The 23,340-nt window shown below is 43.4% G+C and overlaps 1 protein-coding gene across 1 annotated transcript in view; it reads right to left on the bottom strand.

Annotated features, from left to right (window-relative positions):
• Positions 1-18,692, bottom strand: part of TNFAIP8L3 (TNF alpha induced protein 8 like 3) — a 43,887-nt gene extending 25,195 nt beyond the window's left edge. The window contains exon 1 of the mRNA XM_074549348.1: positions 18,310-18,692. Coding sequence (XP_074405449.1) covers positions 18,310-18,652 — 343 coding nt within the window. The 5' untranslated portion in view covers positions 18,653-18,692. The remainder of the gene's footprint in view (positions 1-18,309) is intronic.
• Between the last annotated feature and the right edge of the window lie 4,648 nt (positions 18,693-23,340).

Below are 23,340 nucleotides of genomic sequence, written 5' to 3'. Positions count from 1 at the left end.
ACAGATTTTGGGACACAGCTAATCATGATTCCTTCATCCTTCCCATGTACTACAAACCACTCCAGGAAATGTCAACTTTCCAAAGCGTTTTAGCATTTGAACATTTTGATTGAGAAGGAATCCTCAGCCTGTCAGTGGTGTTGGTTTGTGCTTTTAAACATGAACGGTGTCTCTTTCTGCTCGTGGCAGGGATCCCACTTCACACATCAGCTAATTAACCACAATTTACGCTGAAGTACCAATGATTACTCTGCTGTAATGCTGCTGTTTCTTAGCAACCATGAAAGATATGGTAAAGGATGTGAGACAGAGACCCAAATAACATCATTTCCAGGTTGAGAACTTCCACCTAGACTAACCTACGAGTGGGACAGTAAATTAATTTTAAATTTCCATTTCCTTATTTCTGTGCTATGTGCCTTTTAGGCTCTTGACAGTTTTTCCCAGTCCATGATGACAGGTAAGCATTTAACTTCCCCAGAGCTACTCAAAAAAAAACTTGTAAGGCTTAATTAGACAATATTTCCTGCATTATTCCCATGTGATGACTTATGTCTAGCACTAATTCCTCACTTGATGGGAGTTCTACCAAACTAAAGCTGCAAGGTTAGGCCTTGCTTCAGTGTTACACAATAAACAAAAATCTATTTTATTAGTAGCAAATTGGTAGTAAGTAATTATGTTTTTCCTCATAATCTTAATAAGGTATTTTGAGCATTTAAATTGCCTGATTCTGGTCTGAAGAGACTTATTTTATGTATTAACCAACTTTACACTGCAAGACAATTCTGTCAATGCTTTTCAAAACTATTGACAGAGTTTAAAATGTCTGACCACTGAAAGTCCAATTAAAAATCAAATTCCTTTAATATTTGATGAATCCTTTTATGACTTGCTATGTACCTCTACTCTGTGATTGCTACTTCCATATGATGATGTCAAAAGTGCAGATTTAATTTTTACTCCGGAAGAAATGGAAGATTGGTTTCTGTGATCCTATTTATATTCTGCTTTTGAACACAGGAATGACTGATGCAGAAAACCAAAAGACAAACTTTGAAGTACCAAAGTAGGACAAAACCTGGTGGCTCAAACTCAGACGAGGCAGGTGCCCACATTTTGGGTTGTGTGTCCCAGGCTCACAGAATGTGCAGCCATGGGAGGCACACGGGGTGACACCCCCAGCCCTGGCAGCTGGGAAAGCTGCCCTGGGAGGGATGAGCTTGATGCAAGAACTGGGGGTCTCATGGGTCACCTGGGGGCACAACCCCTACAGGATGCATGTGGCAATCACATTTGCTGGAAAAACCCCTTTGCCCAGGATTTTCTCCTGGGAAGCTGAGAAACCTCAGAGAAAAAGGAAAACAATAATGATCTGACTTGCTTCCCCTGTATTTTGCTCCTCTGGAATGTGTTTGGAGATTGCTTACCACAGGTAATTGTTTCAGTGGATTCTGGTGTGAGTGTTTTGACTCAATGGCCAATCAAGGCCAAGCTGTGTTGGGACTCTGGAGAGAGTCACAAGTTTTCATTCTTATCTTTTTAGCATTGTGTAAGTATCCTTTCTGTGTTTTTTAGTAGAGTATCTTTTAATATAATATAATAAAATATTAACTTTCTGAGAACATGGAGTCAGATCCATCATTCCTTCCTTCACTGGGGCAAATACAACAGATGCAGAACTTCAGTGTCTGCACCACCACTGTGGTCAGCCTGTGATGGCAAATTCACCTGGCACCGAGGGCAGAACAGGGGTGCCAGCCCTTTGCCAGCCCTTCTGCACAGGCACCTTCCTGGGACAGAGCACAGACCCAAACACATTGGTGCTGTCCCCCCTGGCACCAGGTGTTTCCCATCAGCAGGGCCAGGGCTGCACTGAGCAGCTGCACCTGGGGCTACAAAAGTGGGAGAGGCAGGGGAGGGGGTTATTCCTGCAGGGAAGGCTGGGGGAGAAGGTGGTTGTGGAAGGCTGGAGCATGGGACACACAGTTTGCACGGTGAGTGAGCAGCTCTTGGCTGCTGCTTGTTCTTTGTCTTCTTGCTTGGGGCTGTTTGTTGTGGGAAACTGCTCTGCTGGTATCACAATGTGCTCAGTTGTTGTTTGGGGTTTTGCTGCTGTGAGATGTGGTGTGCTGGGCTGGAAGGAGCCCTGGTCCCCCTGGGGCTGCTCTGCCCAACAGTTCTTGGGATCTGCAGGCAAAACCTCTGTGAGAGGTCACAGTGCCCCACGTCTGCATGGGGCAGGCTTTGTGCTCCTTTTTGCTGCTCTGGCAGCAGGTACAGGTGGAACCTGGGGCTGTCTGCGTTGGTGATGTAGTTTTGTTTCATTATCTTGTGGAGCTGAGAATGGATACAACTACTTTTATGAGTTTTTAATTGTTTTTGCTGAAAGAAGCTAAATGTGAAAATCTGACTTTACGGTTTTTTATTCATACATTCATAGTGGAGTCTGGCAGGGCATTTGGCAAAGTTCTGCAAGAACCAAGGAGTCAATTCCCCTGGCACTGTGTATGGTAACGCCTCCACCAGCCAGTCTGACTATGGGTTTAAAGGACACCTCTTCACTCCCTGACTTTAAAAGGAAATCTAGTTTGGCAATGTTTGGATTTTTGCTTGTTTTGATTGTGTGGTTTTCTTTTTTGTTGTGTTTGGTTTTGGTTTTTTTTTGGTTTTTTTTTGTTGGTTGCTTTGTTGCCTTTTTAAAGCAGAGATATTAATTAGTAGTCTGAAACAAAGAGAGGAAACTATTGAATTAATCAGTACAAATAAGTACATTTTCCATGCTCAAGAGGAGTTCACAGAAAGGGTATTTTCTTGTAGAGCAAGTTTACATGGTCCTTGGGAATACTGTTCTATTATCATTTTACCTGCTTTCTGTTGAGCTATTTTATTTTCCTCTAGAAGAGCAATGAATGTGTATCTCCTTCAATATTCAAATGCATATCACCAAGGCTTGATAAGTTTATTTCTGATAGCAGCATAGCTGAACATGATACCATGATGCCAATCACTTTGTAACAGTAGTGTTGTTTGTGCATTGCACTTCAGTAACTTTGCTCTGATGTGCTTTTCTTGTACAGCTCAGAGAGACTTTGCAGCTCTCTCCCTGAGAGGAAAAATGACTTTCCCCCTTGTCTTCCCTCTAGGCAATAAAACTTCAGAAAACCTTTTTTTTTTTTCCTCCCCCTCTTTCAGTCTGTTTACATTTTTCCAGGGAAAAGTTAGAGCACTATGAAATAAGGACTAAGGCTAACTATAACTCATAGGTTCTAACATTCCTTTTTATTTCTGGTTAAAAATCAGATTCCCAAGACAGATGGTCTGTTTAGTCTATCTTAGGTCACTTCAGGAACAGGTCTACTTTAGTAACACTCTTTTTTCCTGCTATATATAGCTCTGTTATAACAAGATTAAAATAAAAACCCCAGATGTTTAATGTATAAAATGACATTGTCCAGTTTGACAGAAAGTATGTCTGCTCCTCACCACCTACACTTGGTGTTCATTTGTCTCCTGGCCCCACTGCACTGCTGAGCTCTACATCAATGTATAATCAGTTTGCAGGCTGGAGTAGATGGTGAGTTTTTAATCAAAATTCATCTTCATTTTTTTTCCAACTGTAACTTATATCCAAAAAGTGCTTCTAGCAGGCATTAGTCCAGTTGCATCTACAACTACCTACGGGTGATACTTTTTGCTATTAATGAAGAGGGGGAGGTTTGCCCTGAGGTGTCAATAGCGGCTATAGGGTATGGAGGAACCAATGTTATTGACAGACCACCAGGTACAATCTGTGGTGATTTGGACTGGCTCTCTTGCTGCCTCCAAAGCCAGCTGGCCCAGCAGGTGGCTGCATCTGGCTCCTGCAGGGACTTTGGCTCCCAGACAGGTGAGGCCAGGCCAGGCTCCAGGGCAGTGCCTGCTGCAGCACCCAGGGACCGGCAGCACCTGAGGCGATGCTGGCAGGAATCAATCTGGGGAGATGAGAATGGGTTGGGAAAGTGATCTGACAGCATGGGCTACGCCTGATCTCATGGCTCAATGCCATCTATGGTTTTTTGGCTGCTGCAGACTGGAGGATAAGGATATTTGAGAATTTTTTTTTTCATCTGTCTTTAAGATCCTCTGCAACTGAACTGTTTGCATTTACACCTTGGAAAGCAATGTTTGTGTTAAAATCACCTGCAGTGTCATTAGGTAATTGATCACTGAACAAGGTGCAGCTGGCAAGGGCTGTTTGCTCCATCCTAACATCAGCCAATCCACACAGCTATTAACTGAAGGAATTATACCCTCCAGAACCATTGGAGGCCTTGTCTAAAAGGCTGTCAGTGTTAAAATGAGATGGAGTTAAGGAATGAGTTTTGACAAAGTTTATTCTGCGTGCTCACATGGAAAGTGAGTCAGGTTTGGTGTAAATAATAGTTGTTTACAGCACCGAGCTAAAGTTTGAACAGCTGTGTATTGTTTCAGTGCCATAGAAACCTGGGGGTGAAGGAAATAGAACTTTATATGCATCATCTAATCCATTCCTTTCTCTGGTAAGGCTGACAGGCTAGCAGAGATAGTTGTCTGCTCTGTTCCTAAAGACCAGGTTCCCTCTTAGTGGTTGTGACTCTGATTTTCCCAAAGTCAGGCTGCATCTCCCTGGCCGCAAACCTGCTGAGTGCCTCTTGTCTCTCCAGCAGACACTGATCCCCTGGGCAGTAACAGGGCTCAGCATTCCTCCAGTGTGTGTGACTGTGGAAAATGTTCTCTTGACATGATTTCATTTCTAGGTTAAATAAACTCATCTTGAGAGGTGAGAGAATGAAAATAACATTATCCACTACAGCTGCTCACTAGGAAGTGTTCAACCTGTGTCTCTACAGGCAAGGTGACTCTCAGAGCTCTGTTAATGAAAAGCTGTGTTTAGCTGGAGCTGACTTTGGAGTTTGTTGTATTTCAGGCCAGGTTTGTTGTATTTCACCTGGCTTTGTAGAATTTGAGGGTTAGTGCCAGGTCACCAGACCCTGTGACCTTTGAGCAGGGCTTATTGTTTCTTGCACTGAGGCACTGCCTGAGATGAAGCAGCGTTGGGCAGATGGTTTTAAAGCACAAATTCACACCCCAGGAAGCCAGCTTCCTGCAGGGAAGCCTTAACAGACAGGACTGGAAAATGTCCATATTCCTTGGCCTGCACACAAGGGAGCTTGGCAGCAAGCACCTCTTGGAAAGGGGATTGTGTAGGTGGGTTATGTATGTGGAGTCCACACAAACTCCTTTATGTGCAAGAACTGAAACCTGGGCTGCAGAGCAGATAGTGGCTTTCTGTGAGGTGGGAGCACTTTTCCCTGTGGCTTACAGCAGGTTTCTCATGGAACATGGAGTGTTACACCATGGTCTGTGTACAAAGGCCGTGCAGGAAAGCCTCTGTCCAATCACTTGATCAGGGTATTTCTTTTTTTTTTTTTGTGCTTGATCCCACCTTGCAAAGACTTGTATCAAAGAATACAGCAGCAGTCATCAGCAGGAAAATGCTGCCAAACCCCTTCTGGTAAATTCTCTCTGGGTGAATGGCTTTCCTCATTTCAGAAAGAATATATTAAAGGGAAAAGCAAAACAAAGTAACACAGGGTAACTTCAAATTGTGGGGTCTGTTTTGATTCCAAACATATTTTTCCTGCCAGAAAGCAAAACATTTGGAATCAGAAACAAATGGGAAAATGGAGGGGAAAAATGTGTGCTCCCTTTAGCTCAACTGATAAAAATATTAATTTTCTACTCTTGCTTGTAACATTCCTTTGTCTTATGATATGCAGTAGCACTGTTTATTGAAAAAAATAATTTCAGTCATCTGATGAATGTGACAAAGTCAAGTCTGGTTAAGATAAAGCAGTGTACAAACTGCAGTCTTTTTCATAACTGAAAGTCCTTATTGAATGCATATGAATCTTTCACACTTGAGATGTGTAAACTGCAGAAGTGCAGATTTCTTCTCTGGTAGGAAAGGAAGCCCTCTGATAATACACCTATAAAAGTACCATGAGGGACCATGCCTGCATTGATATTAGTATTTACATGGTGTTCATAAAACATCTCAGGGTTCTCACTGCACAAGTGTAATGAAAGACATTCCTCATCTAAAAATAGTGAAGGTAAAAACAGACCAAGACCAGGAATGGGAGGAGAAATAGACACAACTGAAAAACTTGCTTAAGGCTGTCATTAAGATCCTGCTGACAGCCCAGTACTTTTTCCACACGATTTTGACAAGTTATCGTATGGGAGATTGCACAAAGAAATTAGCCCAGTATCTTTACAGTGTCCTTAAATTTCCAGTTTTATTTGCTTTGAAATTCAGAAAGGTGTTATTTAACAGAAACCTAAAGCTGCAAGGTGTATTTTGAAAGACATACAGATTACAGGTACCTTTTCAATGTACAAAATTGGTTTAATATGAATACAGTGTTATTAGTGCACAAACCTAACTGGGATGTCACACAAAGAAAGGGTTCCTGCCATTGTGTGTTTTGGGGGGTTTTTTGTTTGTTTTTTGTGTATGCGTTTGGGATTCTTTTTATGAAGGAAAAACTTATCTGGCAAAGAAGATAGAAAGAAAATATCCAAATGAGGAAGTGAAAACATGGCAAAGCTTCTCAAATACTGCCATTCTGTTACTCTGCATGTCTGTCCCTGAATACTCTGTTAGAACAGCTCTGAATTACATAAACTCCAAATCAGCAATCCATCTGTTGAGATCTGACACATCCTGCACTTTCTAAACCCCTTCAGTGCAGCCATCTAACATTTCTCCTGTGGTGTGTGCTCTACCTAAATAACTGCTGCTGCAGAATCAGAATGGCTCAGGCAGCCCTGTCCCAGGATTAATTTTTATTTGCTGTAGACAAGCTTCTGGTTCCCCTTTGGTATCATGAAAGCTGTGTGTGTCTGTGAGCACAAGTGAAAGTAACTTTAAATACCAATTTTGTGTGTTTGTGTTCATATTAACTCCTTTGTGGTGTGTCTGCTAAAAAGAAAAAGAGAAGGAAAGAATCAAGTAAGAGCATGTGGACTAACTCCTGCCACGATCCATGTCTGCCACCCTCAAGGGCTGAGGAGCAGCTGCAGAAGGTTGCAGGAGTTGCATGCAGGATTTTCCCCCAGCAGCAGCAGAATGATTCCCTAGGGATGCAGTTTCCTGGCCATGGTGTGCCTGGGGCAGCTCTGGAGGGCAGGGACTGCTCTGTCCCCACTGGCTCTGCAGTTCTGATGGCACTATCCTGCCCTGTGGCATTCTTTATTCCCCAGAGCTGTTATTCCACACTATACATCTCAAGAGTTGTGGAGGCTACACCTTCTCTGGCTTATTGTGACATTTATTAAAAATATTTAGAACTCAGTGTCACCTACTGATGTGTGTGCAGCTCCCACTGATGGTAACAGGGAATGGTGATTAGCAGAGTGAAAAACGTGAGCCAGCAGGATAAATGACTTCCACTCTGCACAGCTCTGTTCTCTTTACTAGGTGTTTCTGATGTTCTGTGTGTTCCTGTGCAGGAAATTGCTTTTTTATTGTTTGTCCTCCAGCCTCCCTGGGGATGGTGCTAACAAACCTCCTGAAGTCTGTGACTTGAAAGTCTTCAGATTTCCTTCTATATATAGCATTTCCTTACTTAGGGAAAATCTTTTTTGTCCACTTTACATATGTATAAAAAAGCTTAGTTGTATTCAATCACATGCTGTTTGTATAAAAAATATTTTCAATTCAAAAAATGCTAGACCCAGGCAAGCTTAGACCAAATGAATTCAAGTAGATAGCAGTAAAACTTCTTCAGCAACAAAATTACTCTGAGCTTTATGATCTCATATGTATTTTTATCACTTTATCATAGTAAAGAAACCACATTGCTTTAAAAGCAAGCTAAGTACTTATTTAAAGATTTGTTTTCAATCTCTTTAATGGCACATGAGCAGAGTTTGTATTTGAGTCAGTGATGAAGTGACTAAGCATAGGCCTTAACTGTCCCTAAAATAATGCCTATAAGAAGTGTATCCACTGCCTTAATGCCTGTAAAAGAGAGGAAAAAAGGGAAGTATTCCAGAACTGGTTGTTTAACATAATGCCATGCATGCTATCTGAATTCCATCACAGGAGGCTACGAAGAAAAAGGAATTATAAATACAGAAAAGCTTCTCCAGTGACAAGTATATAATTATTTTTTAAACAACCCCTTGCAGTCTGCATGGGTTATTTGCTGTGTCTAGTCATGCTTTATTTCAGTGCTCAGCCAGGGGTGTTCCACGTGCACACTGCTGCTTGTCATTGACTGCTGTAACTTCAAGGAAATTAAATTCTGTTCTGCCAAAATATGGAAAACACTGAATAATCTCTCCCCCACCGTCACCCTAAATTCTCTTCCTACATGTCACATGTCTGTTCTCTAATGCTACTCAGCCGTTGCTAAGGCACCGCTTCCCTCAGCAGGTCCTGGAAGGTAAATACAGAGCTCAGAGCAGGGCACCTGCACCCACCCTGCAGCCATGGATGGCAAAGGCACACGCAGCCAGGGCAAGATCCTGGCTGCAGGATGGGGACTGTCCTGCTGCCCTGTGCCAGGCTGAGGGCAGGGCTGTGCCCTCCCTGTGTGCCAGGCAGGGCTGTGCCCCTCTGTGGTCACTCACAGGTGCTGCTGACCCAGGACGTGTGGGGACAGAGCCAGCAACCCAGACAGAGATGCTGTGGTGGGAAATGGGGACCCTGGCTCTGGGAACCTTGTTCCTCTTCCCCAGTGATGGAAGATGAAACCTGAGTGTCAGGGTGGCTGCTGACTCCAAATTTTAGTTTGAATTAGCTCAGGGCAGTCAGTAGCAGAGTGGAAGGGTGGATGTGGCCCCGTGCTGGTGTTCTGGTGGGTCGGTACCTACCTGGCAATGCCTGTGCTTCAGCCCTTGCCCTGAAGCCTCCCTCAGTGCATTCCTGTGCTCTCATCCCTGTCTTATTGGCAGAAGAAAATCCAAATATACGTTCTTGTCCCAAGTGAACATGAGTTTAGTTTACAGAAGAATATTTTGCTTTCATTGCCCTTTCACAGCTATTAAGGCTTCTGATTGCTTTCTAGAGGCAATTTCTGTGAATGCTCTTCTAATATTTTTTAAATGAAAGTATATTGTCAGTTTTTAATAAATATAGATTTGTTACCTTGTGTGAGGGAGATCTGCATGCTGTGATTCAACACAAAACTCTACAAAATGCTCTGGTTTCCTTTACTCCTGGTAGTTAAGCTCTATCAGTAGAAAGCAGTGTCCTCCTCTGACCTTCTTTGATCAGTGCCAGTCACAGGCTGCTGTGTCTGGTGACAGATGCAATTCTCCCCTGGATTTGCTCAAGCCCAATGACTTGAATGTATAGAGGTGAAGATACACTGTTCCTTCAAGGAGTTGTTCACTCAGGAATGCATTCTGGAAATAGCTGGGAAGCCCTAGTGAAGATGCTATTGTGTTCTCACTTTCTGGAAAATATTGCAGTTATCTGTTTCAGTATTTCAAAATCAAATTAACTTTCCTGATCCCACTTGGAAGCCCACTGTCTGTACTTTTTGTTTGCCAGAAGAGGCATGTTAGTTCCTGTTTCTGGAACCTTTAATTACAATGCCAAGTCAATATCTTACTTCCATCAATTTCCCCTTTCTTGAAATATAACCTAACAGCATTTATTCCCTTCTTTTAGTGGTAGAAATCATAAACCCAAGAGCATTTTAGAAGAAATGAGTTAAGGAAGAAAAATCAGATCAATACTGGAAAAACTGAGGCTTGAGGAGGATATCATATTGGCTAGGACAAAGAAAAGTGAGAAATCAGTGAAGTGCTAGGGAGATGTGGGTATCTGGAGAATGGATACACATTGTTAGTGTAAGATATGAGGTTGGATAGGAAAAGAGAATTTAAAAGTGTTCTAGAGGTTAGAAGATGGAGAACATAGCCAAAATGGGGGTGCCTGCCTTTCCTGCAAGAGCCTTAGCCTCTTTGGTGGCAAGGGCAGCCCAAGCAAGGGTGCGAGGAAACTTCAGGCCTTCCTTGCCCTGTCCGTGTGCCTTTTCCCAAAGCAGGAGGGGTTTCTGCCTGTCCCCCCTCACTGCTCCTGATGGAGTGCAAACATCCATTTACACCAGCACAGGTTTGTGGCAACAACACTGAAAGTGGCTCTTTTCTGTCTGTCCCTAATTTTCTAGGCTTTCAAACTCCTAGCACAGAGTAAAATCCGTTGTGCAGAAGTGAACAACAGCAACTAGTTTAGAGCCCTAGCTCACAGTTTGGCTTCAGAAGTACAGGAGATATCCAGGTCTGGAGGATAAACAGATGCCAGCTGATTAACTACTCAGTATTGGGACTGCTTTAAACCCTCTGGCTTCTGATTTAATCCAAAATACAAAGTTAAATCATGGAATTGTGGAAAACATTGGTATTCATCTGTCCTTGAGACAATTTGTTCTTGGCTTTCCATCAGTTCTGTATGATTTCTGTAAAGGGAAATGCTCTACAGAGAAATGCCAGTGGTGACTGGTTTGGATGAGTGTACAGGTCTGGGGGTTTGGGGTGGTTGTTTTCGTTTCTTGTTGTTGCTTTTGCATTTGTTTGTGGGTTTTTTATTTGGGGGAGAGGAATGGACAGGGCTGCAGGCAGGAGCAAACTCTCTTGGGGCTGTATCTGCCCCAAGGATGGAAAGTGTTACATCCTTCTTATGCAGGATAATCTGACCTTTAAGAACTGGTATAGAAATAGACTCTTAAAAACAAATGCAGCGAAGAGAGAAGCCACAGGAACCTCAGCTGAGGTCAGGCTAGAGTCATACACCAGAAATTTCTGATACAGGTGAGGTTTCAATCACTGAACAGCAACTTCTCTCAGGTATATAGACCCTGGTGTACTTAAAGAGCACTGGTCAGTCCAAAGGGATAAGAACAGTATATTTTATACACTGGCACTGTATAAAATTTGTGCAAGTGGTTTTTTTGTATACTTAGGCTTGAACTTTTTTATCCCATTCTTACACTTGTAGTTCCAGTCAATATTTTTCCTCACCAATTCTTTATCACTTTCTAATTAATCCAGTAGCTGTGCATCATAATGACTACACTGATTACTTTTGTATCTACTAGTAAACATTCTTCCTAACAGTGGAGATGATTAATAATGTATAAAAATAGTGATGTACCAACTATAACTCGCTTTGAAGTGAATGTGAAGGTCATTCTTGATACTTTCAGCCTACTTCCTTCTCACTTCTGGGAGTCAGAGGGAAATGATGCACAAAAACACAAAGCTAAAATTAAATGCAAGTAAACAAAAGCTACAGATATTCACCTGGCATAACACTATATGGCACAGAGCTTTTGCTGAAAAAATAATCTGAAAGATAGTTATCTTAATGAAAAACACTAAAAATACCCCTGACTTGAAAAGTCCAAAGAAACCTGTATTTGTTTGATCTGCATCTGTCAGTGATTTGACCATAGAAACTATAGACTCTAAAAGTAAATGGAAAATTATTTGGAAAGGAAGCACTAACACAATAGTAGTGTTAATACATTTCTCCAAAGAGAGAATTTAGTTTTTCCTGCAACACAAACTGCTTGGATAAGCAAAGTTAATGCCAGGAATGAGATGGTGATAAGTGAGGTACTATGCTAACTTTTACTATTAGTGTTTCAGAAGATTGCCTTTCATGTTAAGCTAGCCCTAGTCAGAAGACCTAGGAGAATGTCTCCATGGTGAAGTGTTTGTTTCATAGATGGCACAATCTCCCTGCCCTAGTTTATGGTGTTGTATTAACAGATGTCAGCCAAAACCTACACCTGTACAGAGGGACTGGCCAGCCTGTTCCTCTGCAGAAAGGCTGAGCAGAGCCAGCTGCTCAAACCTGACATAAACCAGCATCTGCACCAAGGAGGGATCAGTGACCCCTGGAAAGACATCCAAGTGACTCTTGCTCTTTCCCAGCCTATTTTGTTCAAGATGTCTGCCTTAAAGAGCAGAAAAACTCACTGGCTAGCAGCCCGTGTCTGAGCTCAGCCTGGCTCCTCAAGATGATGTTTGAGGCTTGGCTATAAAGCTGTAGTTATTGCAGCAAGTCTCAGCCTCCCATGAATCTCCCCCAGCTGCACTTGTCAGCCCATGAGATGACCTCCCATAATGTAACTGGCAAAGAGATTTCTGCAGGCAAACAGCAAATAACACACTTTTAATTGGCAAAGGCTCCAAACCCAGGTCTGAGCCCAGGGAAGCTGCCCTGAGCAGGCACCAGAGACCACAGCAAGAGTGAAGAACTCCTACAGCCTGCTCTGACCACAGGGTCTCTGTCTGCAAATCCACCAGCACAGACCCTTTTGTCCAGGCATTGTCCTGCCATCTGGATACTGCCTGAATTCTTTCCCACACTCCAAATGTTGTTTAATTCATACTGGCCACTGTTATCCTCTGTCTCATGCCAGGACATTTAGTGGGAGGCTATCTAGCATGGGCTGTAACAGTGCCAGGAGGAGTATTAATAGATAAACAGTTTAGAGGATTGTGTACCACTGCTAGGGCTCCCAGCCAGGTTCTGCTTAGTTTACCAGATAAAACAGGGAGGTCTCAAAGTTACAGGCTTCTCCTGCCTTGCTGGGAGGGTCTGTCACCCTAAGGCTGATGCTGTGGGTAGGATGCAAGTCCCAAAGGTTTCTCAGAGCTTTCAGGAAAACTCTCTCATGTGTCTGGCACACTGTTGTCCTTTTTACCTGGGATTGATAGCTTGATTGCTCTGTTACCAGCTAAATAAGGCGACATACTCTTCCCACCATGACTTTTTAGTCTTTGCTGTAGAGGAGATGAAAGGCTAAAAGATTTATTTCTTCAAAGGGGAAGTGTGAGTTTTTGAGGCAGTGTACTCATTGCTTTGTACAGGTCACTCCTTACTGCCAAAATATCACTCTAAATGGAACTCAGTCTCATCCCAGACCTTTGGCAAGGCACACAGGAATGGCCAATAATTGCTGTGTGGCAGCAATTGCTTCGTATTCCTACTTATGAGTTTAATATGCCATCATAAATTCTTTGTCCATACCCACATATTAGAGATTAGAGGCTTCCTGCTCACTGACTGCTAGCAGCACCAACATTTCAGTGGAGAACAGCTTGGTCATGATCTTGCAAAGCAGATGAGCTTAAGCTTCCAGCCAGTGCTTCATGAAGTTCTTATTTGCACTTGATTTTAAGAACAGAACCTATAACAAACTGACTTGTTCAAGTGAATTATTGTTTCTCCAAGGTGTCAATTTGACAAAAGTGGAATTATTCATGGTCTTTACTATCCTTACAGTGTGGTTAGAATTTTTCCCCTTTAAAGTTTTCACTCCTTTTTTCTTTCCCCTGCTGGACAAGGCTCCCTGAGTGGCAGCTGCTGTGCTAATGAGGGCTCTGTATGCAGACCAGCAGCCCAGGTGATTCCTGGAGGGAACACTAAAAGAAAAGATTCCCCCAGGCAGGTCTTGGCTCACATCCCTGCTGCCTGCTCATCCCAAGGCATCTCTTGCCCACTCTCTTGGCAGGCAGAGCTGGACCTGTCTCAGTTTGCAGAGTGATGCAGAAGCCCTGTAACACTCTGGTGCACAGGTCCATGGCATGTTAGCTCATGCCTGTTGTCTGTCCATCTCTTGTTTAATTAGCTTTGTTTTCCTTTGTTGTCCAGCAGAAAGCAAAGGGAGAGTCTTTATTAGATAGTTGCTAGAAAGAACTTCATAAAAATTCTTTGCTTTTAAAATATTTTTTTAGTTTTCATACCTAGAACATGTTATCTACTATTTCTTCTGGCTTGTCTGAAGTCTAACAAATATTGTTGTTTATCTTTGGAACATTCTATGTAGAATTAAAACAAGGCTTTGGTAAACCAAACCCCTCCTCCTTCACACAAATATTCCTTGGGGCAAAGGCTCTATTTTTCAAGTGTGTGTGTGATACTGCAAAATGTTAAACAAGGCTTACTTGCACTGTAAATCACGTAAGCATGTTACTGATGCCTCAAATAATAATTCTTAAATGTCTTCATTACATTTTCTAATTAATTTTGTATTTACAAGAATATATTAACTCTTGAATGGCATTAACTCTGTAAAACAGTGATTAAAATATATAACAGGCTTCAAAGATTAACATCACAGAATTACAGATAGTTCACATAACATGATAAATAATTTGCAGAAAAAATTACTTGCTAAGCATTGCAAATCAAATAAGGGTACAGCTCAGGAAAAATCATTCATGTCGTTAGAGGTCATTTTACCTCAGTAAATAATGTTTAAATCTGTTGGGTCTTTTACCAAGTATATATTTATTGTCCAGGGGAAAGCTCAGATAATTTATCAAATAATTTTAAATGCATTACCATTTTTTGTGCTAAGAGTTCCAGGGTAAGATCTTGGCTCTGTTGAAGATGTACTGAAGTCACAATCAGGCTCCCACTGCCTAAGTCTGGTGATAAGGTCACCTTCATCTTGTTAACCTTGCCATTATACAAAGCTGTAGGCTTCACACTGTCAATTCTTAAAAAAAAAAAAAAAACAAAACCCAAAGCTCTGCCACCAATTTAGAGCTCTAGTTGGGTACAAGCTGCTCTTTTCTAGGCCAAACCTCTTTTGACTTCTGTGGAAAGAAACCCAGAGGGACCAGCAACAGTTTGTTCTCCACAGAATGTTAAATTTCATGAGGATAATCTGTGTTGTTTCAGAGGCCATACAGGCATTTTAGCCTCTGGTTATCTAATGTTACTATTGTAACATAACTCCATCAAAACAAACATGAAAATCTGTGCTGTGACTTAGTGGCTCGTATAAAGGTTTAAATCAGTGCCCATAAAAGCTACATGGCCAAATTCCTGCCTGTTTCAGCCAGGGAACCTAGGACAAGGCACACCAAATGAAGGTCCTACACCTTTATTCTCCTACATGCAGAATTTCCAAACCCACTGTGAAATCATTTTTGCTGGTGATGACCTGGATTTCTGTGAAATGTTACTCTGAAAGATGACATGGAGGATCATTCTTTCATGTGGCAGGATGCCTAGGAAAGAGCTGAGGGAAAGGAGACCATTACTCTATTGAAAAGGGCTTTTTTGAAACCCAGCCTCTCAATAGGTGGACATTAAAAAGTGAGAACAATGTTCTATTTTAAGATTACCTGTTCAGTTCTCAAAAGCTCTTCTGTAGGACAAGAAAAAGAATGTGCCTAGTCACCTCTACAGTAAAACGAGAAATTTCATTAGCTAGCAAGCATGTAACTTTACTTCTTTTCCACCACAATACATACTTTTTTTTCAGAATCATGAAGACCTGTTTAATGGTTTAATAGGAGTCTGTCTCATGAGTAACCAATTTTGAAAACCAGAGCTTTCTGACCCTATAGACAGCCCAAGAGCAGAGCAGTAATGGATGGGTGTGGGAGGCTTGTGGGAGCCAAGGCTGTAGAGCTGGATGTTGTTAGAGGTGTGGTGGTTTTGCTGTTTGTTTGCTTTAAAGTACAGCTGACATCTTGCACTGCTCACACATAAGGAGCTTTTTGTTTGCACCATATGAATATGAAGATGCTATTGTGACAACGTGTTCGGAATAAATACAGAAAAAATACTTCTTCCTCCTTGAGACTTGAGTTTGAAGAGGGCTATTAAAGCACAGAGGCTGCTGGGATCTTGGAGCAGGATTGCAGCTGGTTCTTGGAAGCCACGTGTGCATGGCAGATGGTGGGGGGGCACCAGGTATCCTCCTGCACACCCCTGTGAGCCCAGGAATGGCAGGGTGCCCTCCCTGGGGCAGGACAAAGGGCCGGGAGAGCAGTGCAGGAGCAGTGCAATGCCTGAGATTGAAACATCTGTGTTGCACCGGCGTGGTGCAGCCCTGGAGATAAAGCCCAGGGCACCCAGGGGCTCAGGCACGGGCCAGGCTCAGCAGTGCCCGCAGGGAGCCCGAGCTGTGCCAGCTGAAACCGGGCAAGCGTGAGGACTGGCCATGAGGAGAGCGAGCTGAATGCTGGGCTGCTGTCAGCTTCAGTGTGGAATTCTAGCTGTGCTAAAATCAGTGTCCAAAATCAAACCACCACCAGGACTTCATCCCAAATTCTCCCCCAAGGCACTGTGCTTGCCCTGTGAGCTGTGGGGTGGGCAAGGGGGGGGCTGAGCCCCTCAGATGCTGTGCCTGCAGCACTGACTGACAGCCTGACTGAACACCCACGTACAGAGAGAAGCTGCACCACACATATGGCAGAGAACAGAAAAACACCCAAGGAGAGCTAGCAAAAATATCTATTTTTCAGAAGACATGGGGGATACAAAGAACATTTAATTCTTTAGTGCAGGAAAAAAAATTGCAGCTGGGTAAGACAAAACATCCAAGTTTTCTCTCCATCTTCCAATTTTATTCTACTGCATAGGCATCTGCCATGTATGGCCAAAATATCAGATTTTTCTTAAATAGAACAAAGAAGGAATAGAAAAGAGGAAAGGAGACTGATGAACATCAACTCTTGGCAGCTAGCAAGTGATGACATGAAAACCAGTTATGGCAATCTCTGAGCATAGTTATTTTAGATTTATTTAAAAGAAATTCCTATTCAGAACAGGAGTGAATTGTTGGCAGGAGCTCTATTATATTAATTTGTCTATAAAGTAATGTTTCTAACTTGCTCTTCATGCATGGCTTGGAAGATTTGTTTGGATGAAAAATTATAGCTGTTGGTGGTCTTTGCAAGGAAGCTCAGCCTACCAGAGCCCTGTGAAAATAAGGAGCTCTGTGACCTGTTGCTGGTCTTCTTCAATTTTCTAGATCTCAAGTAAGAAAATACAAAGCAAGATATCAGGAGTAAATACCCCTATATTTAAAAGTGAATTAGATTTCAGATTATGCTATGAAATGTTCTGCTGGGAGACTAGAAAACACATTTTTCTTATGACTTCCTACTGTTGTTTATCACTGCTGTATTAATAGAACAAGTGAACTATTAAAAAAATATGCTTTTCTGCCTTTGTAGTTAGACCATTGGTGCTCAAATCCTTCTTTTTGGGGATGCAGGGGGGTGTTAGCTGGCATGAAGTACACATGCAAACTGGACTGGTTATGGTGAAAAGATTTTTCTCAAAGATCCAATAACATGGCAACTTTCTATTTGGATTTATTATGATCCCTGGGAGCATTTCAGGCATCATTCCAATCGCACTTGCATCTGATGCCAGTTAAATGGCTTCAGAGAAGGCTGTCTGACTTTCACTGTGGGAAGCTGGAGGTCAAACAGGTTCCTCCTGCACCTGGTGTCAGTGACAGCCTGAGCATCTGTCAGGTGCCAGCCGTGTGTGTGACACTCCTGCAGCCTGGTCCTGTCTGTCTGTGTGTGTGACACCCCTGCAGCCCGGTCCTGTGTGTGTGTGTGACAGCCCTGTAGCTCAGTCCTGTGTCTGTGTGTGTGTGACACCCCTGCAGCCCGGTCCTGTGTGTGTGACAGCCCTGTAGCTCAGTCCTGTGTCTGTGTGTGTGTGACACCCCTGCAGCCCGGTCCCTGCGTGTGGCAGCCCTGGTGCCCGCTGTGCTGCGGGCAGGGTGCCACCCTCGCTGCCCCAAGGCTCGGGCGCCCAGAGCCGTGGCCGGGAGGTGACAGCGCATCTCGGGGCCACGTGCTGTGCCGGCAGAGCGAACCTACCTCTGCGTGTTTCACACGAGTTTGCTGTCCCCGTTTTACCATGTGTGCAGGGTGTTCTTTGCCTATGGCATCACCCATCGTTTGTTTCGCGTAAGCCACAAGAACGGGAAGGTTTGGAAAGGGCAGGAGAGTTTTTTTTAATTTTTTTTCCTTCTGTCTCATCCAAGAACTATGCGGGTTGCAGCAACCAGACAGCATGGTTCCTGTGACAAGTTAAGACTTGAAAACAAAAGCCCAGCATGCCGGGGGCTCGGCCCCGGACGGGGGCGGCCCCGCTTGGGAACGCGCGGTGCTCCCGGAGCCGCAGCGGAACAGCCGCGACCAAACCCCGAAAACTTCGCAGCCCCTGGGTATAAAGCACAGCTAGCGGCAGCACCGCGAGTTATTCAGCGGTCACGGCACAGCCCGTGGCGCAGCTCTCCCGCACCCGGGCACAGCGGAGCCCCGAGCCCGCGCTCCGTGCCCGAGAGCCGCGGGACCGGGGGCGGTGCTGGGCTCTGCCGGGAGCGGGGATGGCGCTGCCCGGAGCCGCCTCGGGCACGGGGACCCGAGAGCAGCGCACGGGAAGGGACCGGACCCGGACCCCGCTCCCCTCCGCCGCGCAGCCGGCCTTACCTGCGGGCGAGACCAGCTCGCCTTCGCTGAGCTCGGCCGAGTCCGAGTCCATGGTGCCGGCTCCGCGGGCCGCCGCTGGCAGGCAGGAGCAGTGCCCGAGCGGGGAGCGCCGCCCGCTCCCTCCCCGCCGCCGCCGCCCCGCCGAGCGCCATTGGCTGCGGGCGCAGCGGGGCCGGGCCGGGCGGGGGCTGCGGGGGCGCGGCCGGGAGCGGCTCCTGCCCCGCTCTGACACGAGTTGGGCGGCGCGGCCCGGGGCAGCGCCCCCGGCAGCGCTGCCGAGCGCAGAAATACCGAAGTGACCCTCCTGTGCATTGCCAGCGCAGCGCCCGTCTGTCTTTTCCATCGTCTGCTTGTGGGCATCTTCCCTGAGCTTCAGTCGCCTTGTCCCTTTCCCCTGGTTCTGTCTCCTTTACGATAAATGTGCACAGAAATTAGAGAGGAAGCCAATGGGGAAGTGCCCGTTATTGTTGTGTGTTAGTGCCCAGAGGAATAATGAAAGTCTGAAATCTGTTCCTTCCTGATTGTATATCTTTCCTGGGGAGACAGTGTAATATCTGGTAAATGGCCATGCTATTAGATAGTTTTGAAGTGAAAACTGGTCTAAGTTAGATTCTGCAAGCTTTGCTTCTGTCGTACAAGCTACTACAGATGTGAGCAATCCCTTAATTCAGAGGGTTGAGGTCACTTTTTCAGCTCTGAGGTTAGTGTCAGATCTTACCCTTTGCTTTTATTAATTTCTAGTTTTTCTTGCTGTTATAGACCAAATGGGACCCAAATTCTAGCACAAAAATCTCAGGAAAGTAGTAGCAAAAATACTGTTCTAACTGGGAACCAAACACCTTCCTAAAACAGGCCGAGATCTGATGGATCCATGGATATATAACATGCTAAAAGCTGCCTGGGGCCTTCAACACTTACCTGCAGCATGCTGAAGCTCCAGCCAGAGGTTTATGCCTGTATCTGTAGACCACGGCTTGATTCTGGAATTCTCTCCCCAAAAACACACACTCCTATTGCTGGAAAAAGCCATGCCTGGATGCTGCTTTCAGGCTGCATATAGAAAATTATCTATTGCATCAGATCAAGCTTGACACTTGACAAGTGTGAAGACTTTCTTAACATAAAGCATGAGATTATAAAAAAAAAAGTATTTCTTTTAACTTGAAGGGACCTGTCAAATTCTTTCTAGGGATGACTTATCTTGTGCAATGGTACAATACTAAAAATTAAGCCCATTTTATGTTCTAAGGTTGCTTCCCTGCCTTCAAATCATGTTGAGCCTGAAGAGACAAAAGACTTCAAACTTTCTGACCCTGGAATGCACCCATTGCTATGGTCAGTTTAGACACAAAACCCTTCAACCTCTGGAGTGAGAAGTTAATTCTCAAGTAATTTGGGACACTGCTGTTATAATCTGAGCCCATACTGTTAAGACTCTTATGGGTTTTATTCCATGAAAACAAATTCTGACTTTTGTTTGTAGATGTTTTCATTAAGTTGAAAATGACATTCTAAATGCTGCTAAATATAATTTCATAGATTAGTATCATTAGAAGCATCTAAACCAAAGTGATTCTAGGATTCTGTTGTGAAAAACCAATGCAAAATTTGTCTGCAGAATATGTGGGGAATCTACAGTCGTGATATAAACAACGTAGCAACAGAAACGACATAGCAACAGAGAAGTCCCAATATTATGTTACAGAAATAATCCCAGATGCCCCATCAAGCAGAGAATCTGAGACCTGAAAGGATTTTAGTCTCTCTCTCATTCTTTTTGTTATTGTTGTTCCTGTTTGCATTTATGCTTGTCAAAAGCAACCTAAATCACCTCCCTAAAAAGCACAGTTAGTAGGAAGAGCAAGTTTGTGTTTGAGTACAATTAATTAATTTTGTGGACTGTCTTCAATTGCTAGCAACTAATGATAATTTCTAAACTGGAAGAATTCTGACTATTTAATGGCAGTGGCTGTAATCAGATGAGCAGAGGAACATGGGGGTTTTTGAAGGGATGTGTCCAGCAGAACGCTTCCAGCTCTGTCAAAGGGGGATGCCTCTGCAGTGAATTTTGGATCATGCATGGGGCTGATACAATGCAGCTGTGGATGCTTTTCAAAGGTGTGTTCCATCCACTGGCCTTATCCTACTTTCTGTGTGGGATTTTTTCTTTTCTGAGTGAATAGCCTTTGCTATAATTGGAATTAAATGTTAAGGTCTTGAATAGTCCTGCTTCTCTGCTACTGATCTTAGTTCAGTTAGCAGAAGGAAAAGGTATTTTTCATGATCCTCTCCAAGATGGAAGTCTTAGCATGGAATACTTAGAAAAAAAGACCCAAGCCCCACTTATTTGAATTCCTGTCAGTTTTTTATCCTTGTATAAGCACACTAATAAATGTAATGATGGAAATGGTATAACTCAATCAGTGTTGTATTGCGTCATGCTTGCCATACATACATTGGGTATTCTCATTGCTCTGCTGTAATTACTTACTACTTGACAGTAAATTCTGCCTCAAGATTACTTTCCCTTTTTATTACTGCTAACCATAAAGCAGTTAGAAAAGTTTTCAGCTGTAGCAGAATGAGCATATTGTTTCATTTCAAAGCATATGGTTAGAATTCAGGGTTTTTTTCCTCTCAGTGTTCTCTGCCCAGCGCAGTCCCGCACTTGGTTTAACATGTGACCTGGAAAATTCCATATGCTTAGAGCTCTGAACTTCATAGTTTCCACTCCATACAATGCTGGTGCAGAGAAAAGCACAAAAAGTTTATTAACAGCAAATATGCACTTATCTAGATGCCTGTTCAATGAATCTCCACATGGAGAAAGCTGGCATTTCATGATTTATTTTTGCATTTGGTACAAATAGTGCAATTACATATTAATTGTTATAGTCTGAATCTCTGTGACTGTAGCTCTGCAACTGCTTCCTTTATTCCTTCATAAAGACTGGGATGTTTAGAATCTGGAATGTTTTTTCTCAGGGGCCAGTTAATAAATTTGTCTATAAATCTCTACCAATAGGGTGTAGCAGGGGAGCCAGCAACACTGGAGCTGCCCCCTGTAATCCCAGTTATGTGATGCTACATCTCTGTGTGGCTCCTCCATTCACATTTCAGCTGCATCTGGTCCTGATCTTCATTCCATATGGAACTTAGCTGAGACTCCCCTCTGCCCACTCATTGTGTGAGTGCTGGAGATGTGCCTATGACAGCTTTTGGGACTCATGCTTTGCAGTGTTCTATTGGCAAATCACACTTGCTTGTTCACACAGATACAATTTCATTGTATTCTAAATGCTTAGGGTGCCCAGCTACCATTCCATCCATGTCTTACATTTGTCCTTACGGGCCTGCTGTGAAATCAAGATAGTAGTATTTTTCTTTTTTAGAGGGAAGTGAGCTACTGAAAAACTGTGTTTTAAAGTTAAATGTAGAGCACAGACTTTCACCGGAATCCCATGAGCTGTAGCTGAACTGTCCAGTTATCCCTTTCTGCTGAATGAAAGGCTGGTAAGCTGCCTCTGGTTTGCTACTCAAGCTTTCCCCCTTGAAACTGAGCCTTCAAGCCTATGATAGAAAACAGTCTCTTTTTTTTGCATTGTTACATGTAACAGAACCCCTTCTACCATCTTTGTGTTTGACTTGTCTCCTTTACACTGTCCAGACAGGTGTGTAGGATTGTATATTCCTCTCAGTTATAAATGTAAAAATGCAAGCTTATATTTTTTACTCACAAATTATTTCTTTATTTAAGTTTATCTACCCTAGGTTGTACTGTTTCTAAACTTGCTGAGTGGTATTTTGTTACACTATTTTATTGTCTTTCATACGTGTTAAGGAACTTTTCAGGTCTGACCATTTCTGAGACTCTCTGGCAGTGACACTCTAGCCTAACAATGCCCAGCACCATTGCTACTGAATATATTAACCAGAGCAGCATCTCCCAAAGGCTGACACACTCTTGCAATGTGCTGTAGCAGGTCTTAAATTTTTTTTTCCCAATTTCTTTCTGATGTATCTGTATATATTTCATGAAGAAAACTCCCCTCCACCATTATTGCCAGAACATGAATGATTGGTGTCAGTAGATTCTCTGTCAACAGTTTTGTCATGTTGGCAGTTTAGACTCTTGCTGGTGTTTGGAAGCCAATCAGCATGCACTGCAGATATACATCTTGTGTGCACTGCTAGGAGATTTTCATTGCAATCATGCATCTATTGTGATCTGCAAACAGTCTGATTTGATTTGGAGTTCAAATGATGAACAAGATGTCTGTGTTATTTAATTCTTTCTCATGGGCCAGTAGGCATTCAAAGATTGAGATTTTTGTGACACATGATGTAGGCAGTGCTCGTACATCCTGTGTTGAGAGGATAAATATGGAAGAGTTCAGTATTTCCTGTTCCCTCCCATTTTAAGTAACTGTAAGAGATGGGGAGCATCAGTTCTGGGTACCTACCACAGCATGGATGTATTTTTAGCCATTGGTCTTCTGAGCTATGTTCTGCCTCTGGTGCTGACTTCCTAAAGCAGAGCTGAGGAAGCAGTCAGGGGCTGGGGCTGCAGCCTGCTGCTGCTGTGAGCCTGGGCTGTGCTGTTTGCAATGCCAGACCTAAAGACTGAGGCTGAATTTCAGTCCTACCATCTCAATGCCTTGTAAGCTGCTCTCAGGAGATTTTAATTCCAAGTGAAATAAAGTGAAAAAGCAAAGTAGTAACTTATCCCATTTCCTCTTAGCTTGTAGAAACAGGACTCCTATGGGAACTGAGCAGCAGAAATGTTCATGTACACTTTTGGCCATGAGGATGTTGTTACTTTTCTGTTCAGTTTTAGTAGGATTTTGCCTGTAGAGTAAGGCTGTTTGTATTAAACTCTAAATTGGATTGCCTGGGCAGTTCATGGTTTTCCACTACTTTAGTGGCATTGAGTTTTATTTTCTTGCTGATACTTGACCATTCTTTTGTGTGAGATGGTGATTTATCCTGATTTATCCTGTGCTTAGAAAGATAGATACAACTCTTCTAAGT

Source organism: Zonotrichia albicollis, chromosome 11 (assembly GCF_047830755.1).
Source record: "Zonotrichia albicollis isolate bZonAlb1 chromosome 11, bZonAlb1.hap1, whole genome shotgun sequence".
NCBI lineage: Eukaryota > Metazoa > Chordata > Aves > Passeriformes > Passerellidae > Zonotrichia > Zonotrichia albicollis.
This window is presented reverse-complemented; position numbering and strand designations above follow the sequence as displayed.